The following is a 24,736-nucleotide window of genomic DNA, read 5'->3' on the forward strand; positions in this document are numbered from 1 at the left end:
GTCACACGTCGCTCTCACGCGCACCATGTGGATCTCAGTTACCCCAGCCAACAAGCAAAGCTTGGCCTGGCCTTGTGGCTTGTGGGCGGTGTGAGCCGGCCGGCGCGGTAAATATCGGCGGTGCCGTACGTACTGCATGTATCGGCAGCGGCGCGAGGCAGATGGGCGCGACTACGTAGGCAGGACCAGACATACAATACTGATATCGGTAGTGACAGGTGACAGCGACATGGCGTACTTCGCCGTTTGCCTTTAAATAAGCCTTGGTCGAAGCGGGGCTAGACCAGAACCAGACTCCAGAGCCCTCATAGAAACGGAGAGGCGTCGCCTTTCTAGCTAAGCTTAGCTACCTCGAGGAAATGGCCGCGGCGGCGGCAATGGTCATGCTGGCGGCTCTGGCGATCCTCGCGCCGTCGGCGCGGGGGCTCGACCGCGCCGAGTTCCCGCCCGGGTTCCTCTTCGGCGCCGCCACGTCTTCTTACCAGGTTAGCGAGTGGTGGAGCTTGGCCGGCTTCACCCTCGTCGTACTTCTTCTCTCTACCATTCGTTCCCAAGGCCCAGTTGAAAGAGAGCAGCTAATTTAATTACCACAACGCATGAACTATGATCTCTGGTTCCAGATCGAGGGCGCGTACCTGGAGGACGGCAAGGGCCTCAGCAACTGGGATGTCTTCACCCACACGCAGTGTAAAGCGACCATTCCCAAAACCCAATGGTTTTCTTCTTGGTTGTCTTTCTGTGATCCATGTTGCCTTTGTATGATCCATGATGCTTAGCTTATGATAAGGTTGAAGTTAAAGACTTGTTAACTTCCTGCTCCGCTGAGACATAGAGATAGTGATAGTTCATGAGGCCGTACATAGCAATTCGGCGGTTAATTTACCATGTATGTTAGTACTAATCATGCGGCTTGATTAATTTACTGCTGGCAAATTATCAGCAAGACGGAGACATAAGCCAGCCATGTCCTAGTACTGCTAGACTCCAAAAGTGTTAACCTTGAATGATTCAGGTTTGAGTAGTGAGATCCCTAGGCCGGACATCGGAAAGATACGGAGGCCAGCACCCATTTCACCGTCACCGATGCAGGTGTGGCAAACACAACGCCTTTTCCTCGAGTTTATATTACTTAGAAAGAAACGGCGTCGCCCTGGAGTATTTCCTTTATCTTCCAAGTGGGATTTGAATATTTTACTTATCCAGTAGGCGTGGATTCTTATGAGACAGCGATGCCACACCTGCAGCAACACTGTGCCGATAATAATGCGAGTTTTTTTTTTTAAAAAAAAGGAGGATTCTACGTCAAGCGATGCACACAACCAAAATAATAATACGAGTGGCCACAAATTTTTTGCGCTTTTATCCGTGTTCTATATGGCAATTGCTGTCGTGCCGATCAACTAACACCACAACAATTGTCCTGCATATGTATATTCTGAAAGAAGATCAGCTAGCGCATGTGATCCTCTATTTTAAAAGCTTCTTTGCTCTCAAAATGTTTTTGTTTGCTACAGCTAGGGAAATCAACGATGGACGGAACGGCGACGTGGCGGACGACCACTACCACCGTTACATGGTATAGAGTTGATTAGCCCAACATACAATCACAAGTAGTACTTGTCATGTGACTATGGGAGGCGTGATTACGCATCCCTTAATTTACTGTGCTTGCCCATGTAACCCTTGACTCTACCTTGTTGTTGAGCAGGAAGACGTGGAGATCATGCATGATCTGGGTGTCAACTCCTACAGGTTCTCGATCTCATGGGCGAGAGTCCTACCAAGTATGCATGCATGCCAACACGAATCAATACACAAAATTAGCATTAACAATTTTTTGCTTATAGCTAAATTAACTGCCGTTGAATCATGGTCCTCGTAGGAGGCCGGCTTGGAGGCGTTAACACGGCTGCAATAGCTTTCTACGACCGCCTGATCGCCGCGCTCCTTCAGAAAGGTACGTAGTCTCACACGCCACGCCACACATCTGATCGAACAGGCAGATTCAACTCTAGCTAATCTTCAACGAAGAGCAATCCTAAAACGCACGCGGTAATTAAATGCCAAAAATGTCAAGCAGGGATAGAGCCGTTCGTGACGCTGCATCACTTCGATCTGCCGCACGAGCTGGAGACCCGGCACGGCGGTTGGCTGGGCGCCGGAATCAGGTACGTGCATGCATGCGACTCCTACTGGTTGCGCATGCTCTGCTCCTCCCTGTGACTTGACTTATAGGAGTATTAGCCACGTTCCCGGTCTTTCCGTCTACTGCGTTCTGGCGCACATGCATGCTCTAATTAACTTTTGTTCCTTCACAGGGAGGAGTTTGATTACTACGCGGACGTATGCTTCAAGGCGTTCGGCGATCGGGTCAAGTTCTGGACCACGCTCAACGAGCCCAACCTCTTCACCAAGTTCGCCTACATGCTGGGCATGTACCCGCCCAAGCACTGCTCCCCGCCGTACGGGAACTGCAGCAGCGGCAACTCTCACCGGGAGCCCTACCTCGCCGCCCATAACATGATCCTGTCCCACGCCGCCGCCGTCGACAACTACAAGAGGAACTACCAGGTGAACCCAACAGACTCTGCTTTGTCGCTAACGTACGCTGAGAAGCTTCCTTCCTTGGAACTTTTTTTTTAAAGAGGGACATCCCTCGGCCTTTGCATCGAGTGATGCACACAGCCGTTTGTTTATCATATCAAAGTTCATCATCCGACCATAACAAAGTTCAACAATAAATTGTTGCACATGACTGCCCAAAGGGTAAATTAAAAAGTAAAAAATCATAGGAAAATGAGCCTCATGCATCACAAATCCTACTAGCAGGCCGCCAACCAAATCGGTTGAACAAATCCCGAGAGACCATCTCCCATCGGTTGCACCTAAAGACAGTGGGCGCCCGATCCTCCTCCTTATGAAGTAATGACCACATATGGATCCAGCTGGTAGCCTCGAAGATAACCTGGAAAAAGTTCGGAACTTTCGTTCTGTTAAAAATACAGTCATTACGAGTGTTCCAAATGGCCCAAAGTAAAGCACAAATTCCCACACGGATCTGAGACTTAAACTTGGGGTGCACCCCCACTAACCAGTTTCCAAACATATTCGTACTACTCTTAGGTGGAGGTAGGTTGAAAGCTATATGGACCGTTCTCCATAGTAGCTTGGCAAGTGGGCATTGAAGGAATAGATGCTGAGTCGACTCCTTATTGCCACAAAAGCAACACTTAGTGCATCCTTGACAATCTTTTTTTTCTTCAGTTTTTCTTTTGTCGGGATGACCTTGTGATCCAAATACCACATGAAGATTTTTTATTTCAGTGGGACTTTCATTTTGCATATATACTTGTGGTGAAAAGGTTGTCCATCATTGATGAGGTCTGTATACATGGGTTTGGCTGTGAAGGCACCAGAAGTAGCCAACTTCCAACGAAATATGTCTGATTCGTGTGAAAGGTTAACCATCATCAACCTTTCAACAAGGTTTAACCAGTCTGTCAATTTGTTCCCAGTCAGTTATCTTCTAAGGGCAAACATTAAACGGTATGTGGCCCATCATAGAGGCAACGGAGACATCTTTCCGCTGCACAATATGATAGAGACGAGGGTATTGCATGGCTAGTGGCATGTCCCTTAGCCATGTATCTTCCCAGAACCTACTAGTTAGACCATTTCCTACAATGAACATCCCTCTGCGAAAAAAATCATTTTTAACTCCCATGAGTCCTTTCTAGAAAGGTGAGACTGTTGGTTTTGCCTGAACCTCAGAGAGGGTTTTTGAATGAAGGTACTTATTCCTTAGTAATTCTTGCCAAACCCCGTCCTCGGTAAGTATCTTTTCAAGCTATTTGCTCAACAAATACTTATTTTTAATTTCAAGGTCTTCCACCCCTAGACATCCTTGGTCTTTAGGGCGACAGATCACATCCCACCTTGTCAGGTGGTATTTACGCTTATGTTTCTTGGAACTGGGAGATCATTTCTCAAGACAAGAGACGCCTTTGTCTTAGTCGTTCTGATGCGTGTGTACATGTTAGGCAACACAAGGAGGGTCGATCGGGATTGTGATCGCCATGAAATGGTATGAGCCCCTTACCAACTCCACGGAGGATATCCTGGCTGCAACGCGAGCATTGTCCTTTGAGGTGGACTGGTATGTCCTTTCTTCTTTCACCTTCTATGCAACATGAAGTATGACATTTTTTTTATATTCACGTTAGCTTTACAACAACAACAACAACAACAACAACAAAAACTGATAGTAGTATGACATTTTTTATGTTTCCTTTTCTTCTTCAGGTTTCTGGATCCAATATTCTTTGGTGACTATCCCAGAGAAATGCGTGAGATGCTCTCATCAAACTTACCAACATTTACCTCCGAGGAGAAGAGCTTACTGCAAAGCAAGGCGGATTTTATCGGTGTAAACCATTACACGGCGATCTACGCCAAGGATTGCATCTCTTCTCCATGTGACATTAAGACCTACGAGGGAAATGCACTGGTCCAAGCTGTAGGCGAAAGGGACGGCGTGGCAATTGGAGGACCAGTAAGAACTGTTCCATCTGTCACCAGCCTATACATTCTCTTCTTCTCTCTGTGACATGTCTGTGTATATCGTGATCAACCTTGCAGACTGCTTTCCATGGTTACTACGATGTTCCGGAAGGTATGGAGCTGATCGTCAAGTATGTCAATCAGAGATACGAGAACACGCCTGTCTACATTACTGAAAATGGTGAGTGGCAAGGGGGGCTTCCGGAATTCACAGTGCATTCAGTAAACTCCCTGGAGATTGAGAAGTTTCTAGTGCCTCCTAATTTGCTTCCATGTATTTTCAATGATCATGTGTCCTCGTACGCTTTATCTCAGGCTACTCGCAGTTTAGCGATAACAGTATGGAGGAGTTGATGAATGACGTTGGAAGAGTGAACTACCTGCGAGGTTATCTCACATGTATCTCTTCAGCGGTCAGGTAACGTGCCACCATTTGTGATCATCATGCACATTACACTATTTACCAATGGAATCTTTAATAAACCACAAGCCTTCCTCAAAATAGTATACATTATTGCTAAATATTACCATGATAAACTCATATTGAAGCAAGCCCGTTGAAACAGTATGCCCCGAAAGAATGTTAATTCTTTTCAATTGTTACGTGCACCAGTAAAAAGGAAAATTGAAGAAATAAGAATCAGTTCCTGATACTCTGCATTCTAAATGTGTTAACTCTTTTTCTGACACAACATATACCGGACCTGTGGCATGCTTACAGGAAAGGAGCAAACGTGCGTGGCTACTTCGTGTGGAGCCTCATGGACAACTTCGAGTGGGGTTTCGGTTTCACCGTGAGGTTCGGGATTTATCACGTGGATTTTGAAACGCAAGAGAGGACTCCAAAGATGTCAGGGAAGTGGTACCGAGACTTCCTCACGGGCTCTAGGCCGGTTGACCAAGCGCAGACGCTGAGAGCAGATTCATGATACTTGCAATTGTCAGATCCAGTTACCCCTGAAATGAAACTGGCGGATCCAGTGAATATAGATACTGCTAGTTTGCTACACATCGTTCCAACACTTCCCTCATAGCGTCTTTGCCTAGTATAGAAATGTAAATTTTGAGTGCTGTAAAGGTATATACTACATACTCCGGAGGTTCTCATCACTTTGGAGTAATGGAGGGGCTAGGGGTGCATTGGAGCAATGCCTGTTCCATGTGGTGGACCGGGTTTGTGGATTCCATCTCATGCGTGATCTGTCTTCAAATCATGTACGGGTGTACGCACTATTGACGGCTATAGCATTGCCCAATCAGATAGAGAGTAATTGTTTTCGTCCTGTTTAGTGGAAAATCATCCGGTTTGCAATGCTATTCATCTGGTTTCTTTAAATTTGTTTTGAAATGTATACGGCATGGTTGGATGACCGGCTCTCGTGTGAGTGTCCATGGACTAGTCCTCACTGGTCCATGAACGGATATGGTGTCCGGATCGAGGGTCAGCATTGGAGAAGCCGTAAAGGCTAACTCTTGGAGGGTTGTTTACAAGTTAAGAGCATCTCTAGCAGATCCTTTAAAAATTGGTACTACAAAAGCCATTTGAGGTATACCACGAAATACTTTTACGGTATCACACAAGCTCGGGTATAAAATCTGCAAAATTCCAAAAAAAAAACTTCACGCTAGAAATTGTCCATCAGCACCATAGTGCATACATACGAAATACATACTTCACGCTAGAAGTTTAACCCTAGTTAGATGGTGTCCTCACTTGTCGACGCCTAGGTAGTACTCTGTGGTCGTCTTGCGGAGCGCGTGGGCGAGGTCTTGCTCCTCCTTGGCGGCGGCGAGGCGGTTGGCGGCACCTTATTCTCCGGCCGCCACTGTGTGCTCCGCCCACTGCTCCGGCAGAGCCGACCGCAATCCGGTGTCTGCTTGACCGCCATGGCTCAACGACGCGGCTGGTGTTGTCGGCCGCTGCATTGTGTCGTGCCCGCTTGCTTGGAGGCAACCCGACGTGGCTGCCACGGCTTCCAGCGGCACCAACGTGTTGGAAATATTCCCAGGAAGCAATAATAAATTGGTTATTATCATATTTCTTTGTTCATGATAAATGTTTATTATTCATGCTAGAATTGTATTATCCGGAAACTTAAATGCATGTGTGAATATATAGACAACACCATGTCCCTGGTGAGCCTCTACTAGACTAGCTCGTTGATCAAAGATGGTTAAGGTTTCCTAACCATAGACATGAGTTGTCATTTGATAACATGATTACATCATTAGGAGAATGATGTGATGGACAAAACCCAACCGTAAGCTTAGCATCAGATCGTTTAGTTTATTTGCTATAGCTTTCTTCATGTCAAGTATCTATTCCTTAAACCATGAGATCATGTAACTCCCTGACACCGAAGGAATACTTAGTGTGTATCCAAACGTCACTTCATAACTGGGTGATCATAAAGGTGCTTTACAAGTATCTCCGAAGGTATCTGTTGGGTTGGCATGGACCAAGACTGGGATTTGTCACTCCGTATGACAGAGAGATATCTCTGGGCCCTCTCGGTGATACAACATCTTAAAGAGATTGCAAGCAATGTGACTAATGAGTTAGTCACGGGATATTGTATTATAGAACAAGTAAAGAGACTTGCCGGTAACGAGATTGAACTAGGTATGGAGATACTGACGATCGAATCTCGGGCAAGTAACATATCACTGAACAAAGTGAATTGCATACGGGATTGATCGAATCCTTGACATCGTGGTTCAGCCGATAAAAAATCTCCGTGGAATATGTAGGAATCAATATGGGCATCTAGGTCCCGCTATTGGTTATTAACCGGAGAGGTGTCTCGGTCATGACTACATGATTCCCGAACTCACAGGGTCGCACGCTTAACGTTCGTTGACGCTAGAGTAGTATTGGGATATTTGATGATTGGTGAACGAATATTGTTTGGAGTCCCGGATGAGATCCTAGACATCACGAAGAGTCTCAAAATGGTCGAGAGGTAAAGATTTATATATGAAAAGTCAAATTTTGGGTCCAGAAAAGGTGCAGTTTTTTCGGTGTTGTACCGTGAAGCTTCTAGAAGGTTTTGGAGGATTCCGAAGGGGTCCGGAAGTCCACAAATGGGTCTACCACGACCCAAGGGCTGGCATGGGCTGAGGGGAGGCGCCCTGGCCTTATTGGGCTAGGCGGACCAATTCCTCAAAAGCCCATCTGGCTGTGGAAGGGGAAAAAGGGGGATTGCTAGTAGGAATAGGATTGGGCTTGAGAGTTCAAGTCCTCTCCTCCTTGGTTGCGTCCTAGGGCTTGGAGAGGTTGTTCCCCATGCCCCTCCACCTATATATAGAGGGGAGGGGGTGTCCCAAGAGGACACACCAATCCCTTGGCACCTCTCTCTCCCCCATACTCCGTAGTTCCTCCGTCCTCGTTCCAGTAGCGCTTGGCGAAGCCCTGTTGAACTAGCTCCACCACCACCATCACCACCATGTCGTCGTGCTGGTTGTGATCTCATCTACTTATCCGCCTTCTATTGCTGGATCAAGGAGGAGGAGACGTCATCGAGCCGCATGTGTGCTAAACTCGGAGGTGTCGTCCGTTCGACACTAGATCGGTTGATCGTGATCGGATCGTGAAGAGTACAACTACATCAACTGTGTTATATACGCTTTTGCTTTTGGTCTACAAGGGTACATTGACACACTCTCCCCTCTCGTTGTTATGCTTCTCCTAGATAGATCTTAGGTATTCGTAGGAATTTTTTTTGATTTTCATGCTTCGTTCCCCATCTCTACTAGGGAAAACCTTATACATAGAAACTTACCGGTAGCGCGGGTCAAAAAGAAGCGCTACTACAATTTAACACTAGCGCATGTAATCCAAACGCGCTGCGGCTAAGTCCATAGCAGTAGCGCGTCTAACGGTAGAAGTGCTACTACTACAATTCCCCTTACTGTTCACGCCAGGCTACCAATAGTAGTAGCATGCCTAAGGAAAGCGCGTTGCTACTAAGATTGTTGTAGCAGCGTGTTTTACGTAGAAAGCTACTACTAAGGAAATGAAAATAAAATGAAAACATATATAAAAGTAAATGAAAATGAAAGAAATAGAAAAAGGGGAAGGGAAATAAGAAAATGTGAAGAAAAATAAAGGAGAAATGTGTAGCAGCAGCGGGCTTTCTGGGCAGGCGCTATAGCTAAGTTAGCAGTAGCGCTTGTTTCTATCCGGCGCTATAGCTAATGTAGCTGTAGTGCTTTTCCTGGAACGCGCTACTGCTACTTTTGACTTAACCACGTGTGGTTCTTCTTCCCCACGGCCACTTCCTCCAAATCCAACGCGCGCGTCTGCTGTCGCCATCGTCGTCGCCCGGCCGCCGCGCGCTCTCCCGTTGCCCTCCGCACGCCATCGACGCCGCCCCCGACCCCGACCTCGCCTCCGCCCCGACCCCGACCTTGACGCCCCCCTACATCGCCGCCCTTCGCCGTGCGCCCGCCGCCCCGACCCCGACCTCGATGCCGCGTGCCCCTCTCCCTCGGCCACTCCCTAACTCCGCCGGCGCCCGAGGTGAGCACGCCCTCCTCCTCGTCCTCCCCTACCTCTGCCTAGCTAGGGTTCCTAGGGTTAAATTTTATAGTTCGTCTAATTAGTTAGGGTTCATCAAATTAGATGCTAATTAGGGCAGTAGTTGTTAAATAGAATTAGTTTTAGAGTTCATCAAATTAGTTAGGGTTAAATTTTAGAGTTCATCAAATTAATTAGGGTTAAATTTTAGAGTTCATCAAATTAGTTAGGGTTCATCAAATTTTTAGAGTTCATCAAATTAGTTAGAGTTAAATTTTAGAGTTCATCTAACTAGTTTTTTTTTACTGTTTTTTAGTAAGTGTTTAAATAGAATTAGTAAGAAAATTAATAGAACTAGTTGAACTAGTTTATTTTTAGTAAGAACTAGTTGAATTAATAGAACTAGTTTATTTTTAGTAAGAAAATTAATAGAACTAGTTGAACTAGTTTATTTTTAGTAAGAACTAGTTTATTTTTATTTATAGTAAGTTCTTAATTGAACTAGTTGAATTAATACAACCATTTTATTTTTAGTACAAAAATTAATAGAACTAGTTTACTTTTTTAGTTAAAGCAATTATTCCCACATCGACATCGATGATGTCTATCCCGCATCCTCGTCGTTGACTCGGCGGAGGAGGCCTGCTTGATCAGAGGGGTCGTGTCCGAGACTGGGCTTCGCCGGGCTGGTACTGGGATGTGCTACCTTCCGAGAGGCGTAGCTTGGTGAGGAGCCAACTCGTCGTTGACCCGAACCTTCTTTGGTGGCGGTCGCGTGGGGCAGTGACGGTGCGGAGGCTTGAGGACCCCGTGGCGGTGGTACCTCACCGTGTCAGCGAGGAGGACGAGCACGTCCGTCGCTACATGGTTGCGTTGGAGGGAAGGTTCTCCAATACCTGGTAGGCTCTTTAGGGATCTCACTAGAGCTATGATCCTGTGATGGTTCCTTCTCTTTGGGTGTCCACCGTCCGGGCCAATACCCGTCGTTCGCTAGGGTTTTAGCTGTAGTAGTGAGGTTATATGTATGAGACTATTCGAGATGTATTAGTGATAATATTCGACGATGTACAGATGCAAGAGATGATTTAGTTTTGCTTATCGAATGCATGCTAATTTGAATACTAATTTATTTTATGATTTAGTTTTTCTTATTGAATGCTCAAATTAGAGAACTACTCCTATTTTTGAATGCTCAAATTGGAGAGCACTATTTTGAATACTATTTTGTTTTTGCAGCCAAATCTCCATGTAGTCGCCGCCGTAATCCCTGTCATAGGCCCCCTCCGTCCTCGAGGTGAGACTAGCCAAATCTCCATGTCAATACGAGTCCTATAAGATATTTTGAAATGTTTTTGTTCATATTTTCAACCATTGAAATGCAATGACCATCAAGTTGAATGCAAATAGGATATGTGCTTGCCCAAGTGGCCATGTTTGCAGGTAACACCTCCAAGTGGACCATGTTTTGCCGGAGTGTTAATTAATTTCCGTTCCGGAAAATTTCAGGCGCTCGATATGTCCTTTTTTAGCAAAGGTCATGCCGGATTTTTTCGTGAATTTTGGCATGACTTGTGCTAAATATGTAGGAAATATCAAGTGGCCTGGATTTTCCAGAAAGATAATTAAACGACATTTCGGGTTGACTTTAAATCTATCGAGGCTCCATACATGACAATCAAAAAATGAGTGAGGGAGAAAGTCTGCACCATATATGAGAGAGGAAGAAACCCGACTATTGTCGTGGGGGTCGTTTCTCCTTCTTCTCCTTGTGCTAGACCTTTGTTAGGCACTAGGGGAAGGAGGAGTAATGACCATCACCGACGGTCGAAAAATCCATGAGGGAGTGTGTCCACCATATATGAGAGAAGAAGAATGCCGACTGTTGTCGTGGGGGTCGCTTCTCCTTTGTTCTCGTGTGCTAGACATTTTGGTTTAATGCACTCGGGGACGAAGGCAGGAGCGACCATCACCAGCGGTCGAATATATACACCACGTGAGCTGAGATTTTTCCAAAAAAAAGACTCGAGGGACCGATAGTCAACCAATGCTGAATAATAATGATCTAATTTAGTTTTTACAATACATATATTGAATTTTAGAAGTTTAATCTTTGAATTATGAACATAGGAAATGTCGTCGGACGAAAGTCTCGCGGAGTGCTCCTGGTGGAGCGACAACCGGGGTTTCTGCGACAGGCCTCACTTGGTAGAAGGTCGACGCTTCAACATTAAGATCCATTAGTCCTTCATGTTGAAACGGTACGCTACGACGCAAAGTGTTTTTCGTAATTAAGCTCGACTTCTACTACTTCAACGTGTAATTTTCGTCTTTTACAATTCACCTAGCTTATCCCATGCCATGCAAGACGCTATGTCTTGGAGAGGATGGATTTTGAAGATCATGAGAGTATGGAAACAAAGAAAATTCATCTAAGGACCCATCATGGTATGGATTTTGAGGTAAATCTATACAATTCTGAGAGTGTATCCCATTTTGGTTGCCCGGATTGGGAAGCACTTTGCAAGATGTATGATTTTTAAGAGGGTATGCTTGTCACCATGGATCTTTGTGATCCTGACATCGAGGAAGACAATTTGGACATTTGGGGTCCTTGTTGATACACTTCTAATTCTACCGCTATGTGAGTTTGTCAAACATAGTTATTAAGTAATTTATATTGTTTATTTCACAATAGTTGACAGCTTATTTCCATTGACAGCTTATTTTCATTCTTCAAATAATGTGCGTAAGATGGTAGACAAAACCTACTACATCGATGGCTCTTAGTTAACTTATCATGAGAAAAATCATCTCGTCACATTTTGTACTAATCTTGAGAATTACAATATCTATTATCAAACTCTCCACATTATGGTCAATATGTGCCACTAGTGCACTAGTTGAACTATGCTAACATCCATGGAGATGTCATAGTAAGATTTTTTTAGTATTACGACATTTGTGCATATTTTGCATAAATTCTTCTAAAATTGAACTACATTGCTAACTATGAAGTTATTACTATGTTTTTCAACAGATAATCCCGCACGAGTGTGTGCCTCATCCGATGTTTCAGAAAGGTCGCCTTGATGTTTTGAATATACAGCTAGGTCATCCTATGAATCACTCCTGTTCATATCGGATTTCTAAAACCAATGAAGACATGACAATCAAAGATTGGAAAAAATGTATGGTCACTTGTAGGGAGCTACTTGGAAGCAACATTAGGCGAAGGGCAAGAATTGGAGATAGGATAATCTCCATTCTCCATAATAGAGAGTCAGGGCCTATCTTGTTTTATGCTATTTTACCTAAGAAAACCTAGTAGGTCCTATGAGAGAGAAGTAGGTCCTAGGTACAATGTGTTATTATGTGATACAACGTGTTAGAGTTGATGAAGATGAGGAGTTGTGATTATGACTACTGACCAACTTGCTATATGGTGTCTCATTGATGAAAATGATGATCATGAGGAGGTGTTATATGAAAATGATGTATTATGATGATAAGTTGTTAATGATATGATGATGATGATGATTTATTATGTCATTGGGTGAAAGAACCGTGGTTTCGTTTCAAGTGGATGGATCCAAAGTGACCATTGGTCACTTTGGATCCATGCACTTGAAACTAATCCACGGTTCTTTCACCCAATGATGTAGTAATGGCATATGAATACGAAATAAAACAAAAAAGAAATACCCAACAATAGTAGTAGCGCGGGTAGGGAGGCGCGCTACTAGTAACTACCAGTAGCGTTGTGCACCAAAAGCGCTACTGCTAAGAACGTATAGCAGTAGAGCGGGTGTAGGATCGAAAGTATGTCTAGAGGGGGGTAGGTGATTAGACTACTTGACCAAATAAAAATCTAGCTTTTCCCCAATTTTAAGTCTTGGCAAATGTTAGCTACTTTACACAAGTCAAGCAATCAACCTACACGTGCAATTCTAAGAGTATAGCAGCGGAATGTAAATCATTGCATATGAAGGTAAAGGGAGGAGTTTGCAGGGAGCAAACGCAATGTTGACATAGATATTTTTGGCGTGGTTCCGATAGGTGGTGCTATCATACATCCACGTTGATGGAGACTTCAACCCACGAAGGGTAACGGCTGCGCGAGTCCACAGAGGGCTCCACCCACGAAGGGTCCACGAAGAAGCAACCTTGTCTACCCCACCATGTCCATCGCCCACGAAGGACTTGCCTCACTAGGGTAGATCTTCACGAAATAGGCGATCTTCTTTCCAATACAAACTCCTTGGTTCAGCTCCACAATCTTTACGGAGGCTCCCAAGTGGCACCTAACCAATCTAGGAGACACCACTCTCCAAAAGGTAATAGATGGTGTGTTGATGATGAACTCCTTGCTCTTGTGCTTCAAATGATAGTCTCCCCAACACTCAACTCTCTCTCACAGGATTGGATTTGGTGGAAAGATGATTTGAGTGGAAAGCAACTTGGGGAAGGCTAGAGATCAAGATTCATATGGTAGGATTGGAATATCTTTGCCTCAACACATGAGTAGGTGGTTCTCTCTCAGAAAATGAATGCTGGAAGTGTAGGCATGTTGTGATGGCTTTCTCCATGAATGAAGAAAGGGTGGAGGGGTATCTATAACCTCCACACAAAATCTAACCGTTACACACAATTTACCAAACTCGGTGGGACCGAATCAGAAAACTCGGTCAGACTGATTTAGTTCATAATGTGACCGTTAGGCATTTTGGTGGGACCGACATGTCAACTCGGTGGGACCGAGTTCGTTAGGGTTAGGGCATAACGTAATCTCGGTGAGACCGATTACACAAACTCGGTGAGACCGACTTTGGTAATAAGCTAACCAGAGAGTTGGTCAGGCAAACTCGGTGGGATTGATTTGCTTATCTCGGTGAGATCAAAACGTTATGAAGGGGAAACAGAGAGTTTGCATTGCAAACTCGGTGGGACCGATCGCTCATCTCGGTTACACCGACACGTTATGAAGGGAAACAGAGCGTTTGCAATCCCATCTCGGTGAGACCAAGATCCCTATCGGTGAGGCCGAAGTGACTAGGGTTTCTAGCAGTGGCTATGTCAAATGAACTCGGTGGCGCTGGAAGGATCAAATCAGTGTGGCAGAGTTTGACTTTTGGTTTGGGAAATATGTGGATATGAGAAAGTGGTTGAGAGTTTTTGGAGCATATCACTAAGCATTTTGAGCAAGCAAGCCATTAAGCAACACGTCATCCCCTTTTAATAGTATTGGCTTTTCCTATGGACTCAATGTGATCTTGGATCACTAAAGTGAAATGTAGAGTCTTGAGCATTAGAGCTTGAGCCAATCATTTGTCCTTAGCATTTTGAGGGGTCCACATTCCTAATACATGCCATGCAAATCATTAAACTTTCCTGAAATATTCATCTTTAAATAGCATTAGTTCAATGAGCTATATGTTGTTAATCATTACCAAAACCACCCAGGGATAGTTGCACTTTCAATCTCCCCCTTTTTGGTAATTGATGACAACATATAGATCAAAGCTTCGACATATGGTAATAAGATTGAAATACATCATCGCTTTGAGAAGTATGTTATAAGCAAGAGCTCCCCCTAAATTTGTGCATTATTTAAGATTTGCTTTTGAATGCAAATGCACAATCGATTAGTATCATGGGTTACTCTTCCATGTCACATACATCTTGGTGGAGCGCTCAAAATGATAGCAATTAAAAGCATGCACTCATCACCAAGCAAAGTGAATGATCATATATGGATGTAAGAGATAATATCATCCAAGCAAACATTAAGGTAGCATATGACCAAACACATGATCATACAAGTATCTCACACAAGGACATAAGGTATCAAACAAGCACACAATAAAGTTCAACCAAACAAAGTAGCAAGAGAGACAAAAAGAAACACTCTCTCTCGAAGCCTATGATCTATACATATTTCTCCCCCTTTGGCAACAAGTTACCAAAAAGTTCAAATATGCATAGTGCTATGCGTCTCTCAGGCTTGGTCTTCGTGAGGTGGTGTAGAGATGACTCCAAGGTCAAAAGCTTCTGTTGATGTAGCTGGAGCTGGTGGAGTGGGTGCTGGAGGTGGCACTAAAGCTGTAGCTGCTGGTGCAGATGTGGTAGCTCTAGTATTTGGTATTGGCACTGCAGCTGACCTCTGACCTCTTGGCACTCGTTGAAAAGCTTCTGTAGTTGCCTTTCCTTTCTTCTCCTCTGCATCCTCCTGGTGCTGCTCAACTGATGTTTGCATCTCGGTCACTTTTAGATCAAGATCATAGAGTTTTTGTTCTATAATCCTCTCCAAGCTCTCCTGATTTTGAGTCAGGGTGGCCAAGCCCTTCTCAATCCTCAAAGTAGATTGGATCATATATACAAGTTGATCTTGTTTGCTCTTCAAGAACACTTGAGATGCCTCTTTAGCACTTTTGGCATCCTTGCAGCTTTTTCTTCCTTTGCCTTAGATCTCTTCTCTTGTGCTTGCACTAATAAAGGTTCATTCTCATCCATTACAACTGTGTTGTCTTCAAATTCTGGCTTGAGAGGTAAGTGCTCCTTGTCCAACAAGTAAGTACATGTGCCCATCTTTGAATTGATGAGCACCTGAATGTGTGGGGCATACCCACAAGATCTTTTCTGATCAATAGCTGTCCTCTTGATTGTCTCTATAATCAGACTCATGACCTTGAATTTTTTAGGCACATCAAAAATGTGCAGCAAGTTGATTGAATGTCCTCTTATCATCCTATGATCTCCAGATTTGGGCAATAGAGTATGCCTCAAGATGGTGTTGATAGTAGGCAGACCAGACAACAAGTATTTCACTAAGCCCAACTTATGAGTTTCCAGAGCTTCATCAGGAATTTCCTTGTAAATACTTGCCATGGAGTTATGGTCTTCTTTCTTCTTGGCATACACATCCAAATCATCCTCATGGTCTTTTGGGGCATTGATCAACTTGGCCCATTCATCAACTGTTGACTAGTACCTTGTACCTTCAGACATCCACACTATCCTTCCATCTGGATAGAAATGAGCAGTGGAGTAGAATTGCATGATTAGCTCATCATTCCATTTGGTGAGCTTCTGTCCAACAAACTTGTCAACTCCATAAGCTTTGAAGCTGTCATATACACCTAGAAAGTGATCTTCATTCTCTTTGATATATTCCCAATCAACCCATCTCATATCACAGACAATTGGCTTCTTGTCAAGCAGAATGGTCTCATAGAAATCTTGCTGTTCTTTGATGTGGAACCTGTAGTCCACTGTAGTTCTCCTTCTCATAGCACAAGGATCATTCTTCCTCCAAAGTCTCAGACCTACATCTTTTCTGATGTTTCATGTCCTCTGCCACTGGATGAGTGTCATTTTGGTCTGGAGTCTTTGGTTTGAGCTTTCTCAGCACTTGGGCTTCAGCATCTTCTTCTTCAACTTTAGGCACTGGGGCCTTGTTCTTCTCTTCAGCAGGAATGTTTCTGGTGCTTCTCTTGGGTGCATACTTGGTGGTTTGAGCAGCAGCTTTGGGAGGAGGTTTGGGCCCAGATGTAACAGCCCCTGACTTGATTGCATCTCCCATAAGCTATTGTGACTTGGGTGCTGGTGCAGCATCCTCTTCCTCTTCCCCTGAATCTCTTAACATAGTTGACTTTCCAAGAACTTTTGCAGTAGTGGTTCTTGCCCTCTTCTTCTTCTTGCCATCTCCAACTACCTCACTACTACGTCTTGAGCTTGCGTTGGTTTTCCTTGAAGAGGAAAGGGTGATGCAGCAAAGTAGCGTAAGTATTTCCCTCAGTTTTTGAGAACCAAGGTATCAATCCAGTAGGAGGCTCCTCAAAAGTCCCACACACCTACACAAAAAAACAAAGAACTCACAACCAACGCAATAAAGGGGTTGTCAATCCCTTCACGGCCACTTGCGAAAGTGAGATCTGATAGAGATAGTATGATAAGATAAATATATTTTTGGTATTCTATAATATAGATGCAAATAAAAGTAGATTGAAAGCTTATATGATAAAAGATAGACCCGGGGGCCATAGGTTTCACTAGTGGCTTCTCTCAATATAGAATAAGTATTATGGTGGGTGAACAAATTACTGTCGAGCAATTGATAGAAAAGCGAATAATTATGAGATTATCTAGGCATGATCATGTATATAGGCATCACATCCGCGACAAGTAGACCGACTCCTGCCTGCATCTACTACTATTACTCCACACATCGACCGCTATCCAGCATGCATCTAGAGTATTAAGTTCATCAGAACAGAGTAACGCATTAAGAAAGATGACATGATGTAGAGGGATAAACTCATGCAATATGATATAAACCCCATCTTTTTATCCTCGATGGCAACAATACAATACGTGCCTTGCAACCCTTTCTGTCACTGGGTAAGTACACCGCAAGATTGAACCCAAAGCTAAGCACTTCTCCCATGGCAAGAAAGACCAATCTAGTAGGCCAAACCAAACTGATAATTCGAAGAGACTTGCAAAGATAACTCAATCATACATAAAAGAATTCAGAGAAGATTCAAATATTTCTCATAGATAAACTTGATCATAAACCCACAGTTAATCGGATCTCGACAAACACACCACAAAAAGAGTTTACATCGAATATATCTCCACAAGAGAGGGGGAGATCATTGTATTGAGACCCAAAAAGAGAGAAGAAGCCAACTAGCTAATAACTATGGACCCGAAGGTCTGTGGTAAACTACTCACAACTCATCGGAGGGGCTATGGTGTTGATGTAGAAGCCCTCCGTGGTCGATTCCCCCTCCGGCGGAGCGCCAGTGAAGGCTCCAAGATGGGATCTCGCAGATACAGAAGGTTACAGCGGTGGAAATTGTGTTTCGGTGGCTCCCTGGATGTTTTCGGGGTACATAGGTATATATAGGAGGAAGAAGTACGTCGGTGGCCGCTCGAGGGGACCAGGAGACAGGGGGCGCGCCCTCCTATCTCATGGCCGCCTCGATTGCTTCTTGACTTGCACTCCAAGTCCTCTAGATCACGTTCGTTCCAAAAATCACGCTCCTGAAGGTTTCGTTCCGTTTGGACTCCGTTTGATATTCCTTTTCTTCGAAATACTGAAATAGGCAAAAAAAACAGCAATACAGGCTGGGCCTCCAGTTAGTAGGTTAGTCCCAAAAATGATATAAATGTGTAAAATAAAGCCCATAAACATCCAAAAGGGGTAATATAATAGCATGGAACAATAAAAAATTATAGATACGTTGAAGACGTATCAAGCATCCCCAAGCTTAATTCATGCTCGTCCTTGAGTAGGTAAATGATAAAAACAGAATTTTTCATGTGGAATGCTACCTAACATAATTCTCAATGTAATTTTCTTTATTGTGGCATGAATGTTAAAATCCAAATGATTCAAAAATAAAAGTTCATATTGATATAAGAAATAGTAACACTTCAAGCATACTAATCAAAGCAATCATGTCTTCTCAAAATAACATGGATAAAGAAAGTGCATCCCTACAAAATCATATAGTTAGGCTATGCTTCATTTTCGTCACACAAAGATGTTCCCAAATTCTACACCGCCGATGACAAGCCAAGCAATTGTTTCGTACTTAAATAATCTCAAACTTTTTCAACCTTCACGCAATACATGAGCGTGAGCCATGGATATAGCACTATGGGTGGAATAGAATATGATGATGGGGATTGTGTGGAAAAGACAAAAAAAAGTCTCACATTGACGAGGATAATCAACGGGCTATGGAGATGCCCATCAATTTATGTCAACATGAGGAGTAGGGATTGCCATGCAACAGATGCACTAGAGCTATAAATGAGCTCAACAAAAGAAAACTAGTGGGTGTGCATCCAACTTGCTTGCTCACGAAGACCTAGGGCATTTGAGGAAGCCCATCGTAGGAATATACAAGCCAAGTTCTATAATGAAAAATTTCCACTAGTATATGAAAGTGACAACATATGAGACTCACTATATGAAAAACATGGTGCTACTTTGAAGCACAAGAGTATAAAAAGAGATAGTAACATTGCCCCTTTTATTATTTTTATTTTTTTCCTTTTTCTTTTTCTTTTTTTTCTTTGGCCTTTTTTCTTTTGGCCTTTGTTCTTTTTTGTTCTTTTTTTTCTTTTTGGGCAATGCTCTAATAATGATGATCATCACACTTTCATTGATTACATATGAATTACAACTCGAAACTAGAACAAGATATGACTCTATATGAATGCCTTGGGCGGTGTACCGGGATGGTGCAATGAATCAAGAGTGACATGTATGAAAAATTATGCATGGTGGCTTTGCCACAAATACGATGTCAACTACATGATCATGCAATGGCAATATGACAAAAGTAAAGTATGTCATGATAATGATAACGGAATGGTGAAAAGTTGCATGGCAATATATCTCGGAATGGCTATGGAAATGCCATAATAGGTAGGTATGGTGGATGTTTTGAGGAAGATATAAGGAGGTTTATGTGTGATAGAGCGTATCATATCACGGGGTTTGGATGCACCGACGAAGTTTGCACCAACTCTCAAGGTGAGAAAGGGCAATGCACGATACTGAAGAGGCTAGCAATGGTGGAAAGGTAAAAGTGCGTATAATCCATGGACTCAACATTAGTCAAAAGAACTCATATACTTATTGCAAAAATTTAAAAGTCATAAAAAATCAAGCACTACGTCCATGCTCCTAGACGGATAGATTGGTAGGAAAAGACCATCGCTCATCCCCGACCGCCACTCATAAGGATGCACAAGCCAGGTACACTCCATGTTTCAAATTTTTACACAACTTTAACCATACGTGCATGCTACGGGACTTGCTAACTTCAACACAAGAATTCTTTAAATTCATAATCACCCAACTAGCATGACTTTAATATCACTACCTCCATATCTCAAAACAATTATCAAGTATCAAATTGATCATAGCATCCAATTCACTTCCTATGATAGTTTTTATTATACCCAACTTGGATGCCTACCATTCTAGGACCAATTTATAACCATAGCAAATACCATGATGTTCTAAAAGACTCTCAAAATAATATAAGTGAAGCATGAGAGACTAGCAATTTCTATAAAATCAAGCCACCACCGTGCTCTAAAAGATATAAGTGAAGCACTAGAGCAAAAACTATCTAGCTCAAAAGATATAAGTGAAGCACATAGAAAATTCTAATAAATTCAATCAAGTAGGCTTATCCCAAAAGGTGTGTAAAGTAAGGATGACTGTGGTAAACTAAAAAGAAAATACTAATATAATACATGACGCTCCAAGCAAAACACATATCATGTGGTGAATAAAAATATAGCTCCAAGTAAAGTTACCAATGAACGAAAACGAAAGAGGGGATGCCTTCCCGGGGCATCCCCAAGCTTAGGCTTTTGGCTATTATTGAATATCTTGGGGTGCCATGGGCATCCCCAAGCTTAGGATCTTGCCACTCCTTATTCCATAGTCCATCAAAGCCTTACCCAAAACTTGAAAACTTCACAACACAAAACTCAACAGGAAATCTTATAAGCTCCATTAGTGAAAGAAAAAAAAACACCACATAAGGTACTGTAATGAACTCATTCTTTATTTATTTTGGTGTTAAACCTACTGTATTCCAAGTTCTCTATGGTTCATACCACTTAATACTATCCATAGATGCATCAAAATAAGCAAACAACACACGAAAAACAGAATCTGTCAAAAACAGAACAGTCTGTAGCAATCTGTAACTAACGCAAACTTCTGGAACTCTAAAAATCCTAACAAAATACAAAGTCCTGGAAAATTTGTTTATTTATCAGCATTAAAAAGAATCAATGCAAAATTACGTTTCTGTGATTTATTGAATTTTTTCTCATGAGTGCAAAGTTTCTGTTTTTCAGCAGAATCAAATCAACTATCATCATGGGTTATCCTATAGGTTCTACTTGGCACAAACACTAATTAAAGCATGAAAACACATATAAACAGAAAGTAGATGCAAAATTTATTACTAAAAAGGAACAAAAACAAAAAACAGAAAGAAAATTGGGTTGCCTCCCAACTAGCGCTATTGTTTAACGCCCCTAGTTAGGCATAAAAGCGAAGATAGATCTAAGTAGTGCCATCTTTGGCACTTGATTCATAAGTAGCTCGCATGATAGATTTATAAGGTAATTTGACTTACTTTCTTGGAAAGTGCTCCTTTCTTTAATGGAATTTGGAATCTAATGTTCCCTTCATTCATATCAATAATCGCACCAATCGTTCTAAGGAAAGGTCTACCAAGTATAATAGGGCAAGAAAGATTGCAATCTATATCAAGAACGATAAAATCTACGGGCACAAGATTTCTATTTGCAACAATGAGGACATCATTTATCCTTCCCATTGGCTTTTTAATGGTGGAATCCACAAGGTGCAAATTTAAAGAGCAATCATCAAGATCATGGAAACCTAGAATATCACATAAAGTTTTCGGAATCGTGGAAACACTAGCACCCAAATCACACAAAGAAAAACACTCATGATCTTTAAATTTAACCTTTATAGTAGGTTCTCACTCATCATTAAGTTTTCTAGGTATACAAACTTCAAAATTAAGTTTTTCATCAAAAGATTGCATCAATGCATCAACGATATGTTTGGTAAAAGCTTTATTTTGATTATAAGCATGAGGAGAATTAACAACGGATTGCAACAAGGAAATACAACTTTCTAGAGAACAATTATCATAATCAAATTCCTTGAAATCCGAGATAGTGGGTTCAATACTATTTAAAGTCATGACCTCTCCAATCCCACTTTTACCAAATTTAGCATCAAGATCTAAAAACTCCGAATTCTTGGGACGCCTTCTAACTAAAGTTGACTCATCTCCAGTCCCATTATTATCAAGATTCATATTGCAAAACAAAGATCTAATGGGAGACACATTAATAACTTTAAGATCTTCATCATTATTTTCATGGAAACTAGAAGAACATGCCTTTACAAAGCAATCTTTCTTAGCATGCAATCTAGCAGTTCTTTCCTTGCACTCATCAATGGAAATTCTTATTGCTTTGAGAGACTCATTGATATCATGCTTAGGAGGAGTAGATCTAAGTTTAAGAGAATCAACGTCAAGCGAAAGTCTATCAACGTTCCTAGCCAAATCATCAACTTTGAGCAGTTTTCTTCAAGCAAAGCATTAAAATTCTTTTGAGACATCATAAATTCCTTCACACTATTCTCAAAATCAGAGGGCATCTTATTAAAATTACCATAAGAATTATTGTAGGAATTTCCATAATTATTAGAAGAATTACTAGGGAACGGTCTAGAATTAAAGTTTCCTCTATAAGCATTGTTTCCGAAACTATTCCTACCAACAAAATTCACATCCATAGATTCATTATTATTCTCAATCAAAGTAGACAAAGGCATATCATTGGGATCAAGAGGAGTATTTTTAGTAGCAAACATCTTCATAAGTTCATCCATCTTTCCACTCAAAACATTGATTTCTTCTATAGCATGCACTTTTTTACTAGAAGATCTTTCGGTGTGCCATTGAGAATAATTAGCCATAATATTATCAAGAAGTTTTGTAGCATCTCCTAACGTGATTTCCATAAATGTGCCTCCCGCGGCCGAATCTAAAAGATTTCTAGAAGCAAAGTTCGAACCGGCATAAAATTTTTGTATGATCATCCATAAATTCAAACCATGAGTAGGGCAATTGCGAATCATCAATTTCATTCTTTCCCAAGATTGGGCAACATGCTCATGATCAAGTTGTTTAAAATTCATAATATCGTTCCTTAGAGTGATAATCTTAGCGGGAGGAAAATACTTAGAGATAAAAGCATCTTTGCACTTGTTCCAAGAATCAATACTATTTTTAGGCAAAGACGAAAACCAAACTTTAGCACGATCTCTAAGTGAAAACGGAAATAACTTCAATTTAACAATATCATTATCCGTATCTTTCTTCTTTTGCATATCACACAAATCAACAAAGTTGTTTAGATGAGTAGCGGCATCTTCACTAGGAAGGCCGGCGAATTGATCTTTCATAACAAGAACCAGCAAAGCAGTATTGATTTCACAAGACTCAACATCATTAATAGGAGCAATCGGAGTACTAAGGAAATCATTATTATTGGTATTGGAGAAATCACACAATTTGGTATTATCTTGCGACATGGCAACAAGTAATCCAACACACAAGCAAACAGAAAAAGGCAAATGAAAGAGAGAGAGAGAGAGAATGGGAAAGAGAGGGCAAATAAAACGGCAAGGGTGAAGTGGAGGAGAGGAAAACGAGAGGCAAATGGCAAATAATGTAAATGCGAGGGAGATGAGTTTGTGATGGGTACTTGGTATGTCTTGACTTGAGCAAAGACCTCCCCGGCAACGGCGCCGGAAATCCTTCTTGCTACGTCTTGAGCTTGCGTTGGTTTTCCTTGAAGAGGAAAGGGTGATGCAGCAAAGTAGCGTAAGTATTTCCCTCAGTTTTTGAGAACCAAGGTATCAATCCAGTTGGAGGCTCCTCAAAAGTCCCACGCACCTACACAAACAAACAAAGAACTCGCAACCAACGCAATAATGGGGTTGTCAATCCCTTCATGGCCACATGCGAAAGTGAGATCTGATAGAGATAGTATGATAAGATAAATATATTTTTGGTATTTTATAATATAGATGCAAAAAGTAAAGAGGAAAATAAAAGTAGATTGAAAGCTTATATGATAAAAGATAGACCCGGGAGCCATAGGTTTCACTAGTGGCTTCTCTCAAGATAGCATAAGTATTACGGTGGGTGAACAAATTACTGTTCAGCAATTGATAGAAAAGCGAATAATTATGAGATTATCTAGGCATGATCATGTATATAGGCATCACGTTCGCGACAAGTAGCACTACAAAAAAAAGACACATCCGTGACATTTTGGGCCGAACGGGATTTTTTTCTGTCATACATATGACACTTCTATGACGATAATTGTGACAAAACCCGGTATGATCATAGATGTGGTGGGCTCCTACTTCTATGACAAAAAATCATGACGGAAAATGGGCTTTTCATCCTGGGTGGGCCGAAGACGCAGCTGCCTGACATTCTTTGGGCCGTCCATGAAGGAAAAATCCGTGGTAGAAGCGAGGGGGAGGAAAACTTTGGGGAGTTGCCGGTTACGGTGGGAGGTCGGGGGCAGAGCGATGCGCGTTTCTCTCATACGTACGCGTGTGTGTGCGAGGGTTGGCTCTAACTGAAGCCGAGTGAGGCGTTGGGCTCTAACTGAACCCGAGCGATTGCACTGCAGGCTACGCGTTACTGAACCCGAGCGATCGATCGATGGCTGTTAACTGAACCCGATGGAGCGATTCCTTCGCTACTGCTACTAACTGAAGCTGATCGATGCTGCCTCTGGGATGAACAGTGAGCGTTGCAGGGGGGGGTTGGATGAACAGTGAGCGGTGGCGTTGCCTATGGATGAACAGGAACCCGTGGTGTGGAGGGCTGGATGAACAGTAGACGGTGGAGGGGTGGCCGTGGAGGGGTGGTTGAACAGGACCTCATGGTGTGGAGGGCTGCATGAACAGTAGACGATGGAGGGGTGCCCGTGGAGGGGTGGTTAAATAGTAGCCGGTGGAGTAGCGCGTGGTGGAGGCTGGATGAA

At 42.6% G+C, this 24,736-nt stretch overlaps 1 protein-coding gene across 2 annotated transcripts; it reads left to right on the forward strand.

Moving 5' to 3' along the window:
- Positions 1–278: 278 nt before the first annotated feature.
- On the forward strand, positions 279–5,877 carry LOC119365019 (beta-glucosidase 16-like). Of its 2 annotated transcripts, XM_037630596.1 has the most exons (12): positions 279–485; positions 621–687; positions 1,515–1,576; positions 1,709–1,784; positions 1,883–1,957; positions 2,081–2,168; positions 2,319–2,571; positions 4,041–4,156; positions 4,303–4,552; positions 4,639–4,741; positions 4,876–4,978; positions 5,282–5,877. In XM_037630596.1, the coding sequence occupies exons 1-12, from the start codon at positions 360–362 to the stop codon at positions 5,487–5,489; spliced, it is 1,527 nt and encodes a 508-aa protein (XP_037486493.1). In that variant the 5' UTR covers positions 279–359; the 3' UTR covers positions 5,490–5,877. The 2 variants fall into 2 exon arrangements, with proteins under 2 accessions (XP_037486493.1, XP_037486494.1); XM_037630597.1 differs by lacking the exons at positions 279–485; positions 621–687 and adding an exon at positions 723–1,089.
- The last annotated feature ends 18,859 nt before the right edge of the window (positions 5,878–24,736 follow it).

This window comes from Triticum dicoccoides, chromosome 2B (genome assembly GCF_002162155.2).
Source record: "Triticum dicoccoides isolate Atlit2015 ecotype Zavitan chromosome 2B, WEW_v2.0, whole genome shotgun sequence".
Lineage (NCBI taxonomy): Eukaryota > Viridiplantae > Streptophyta > Magnoliopsida > Poales > Poaceae > Triticum > Triticum dicoccoides.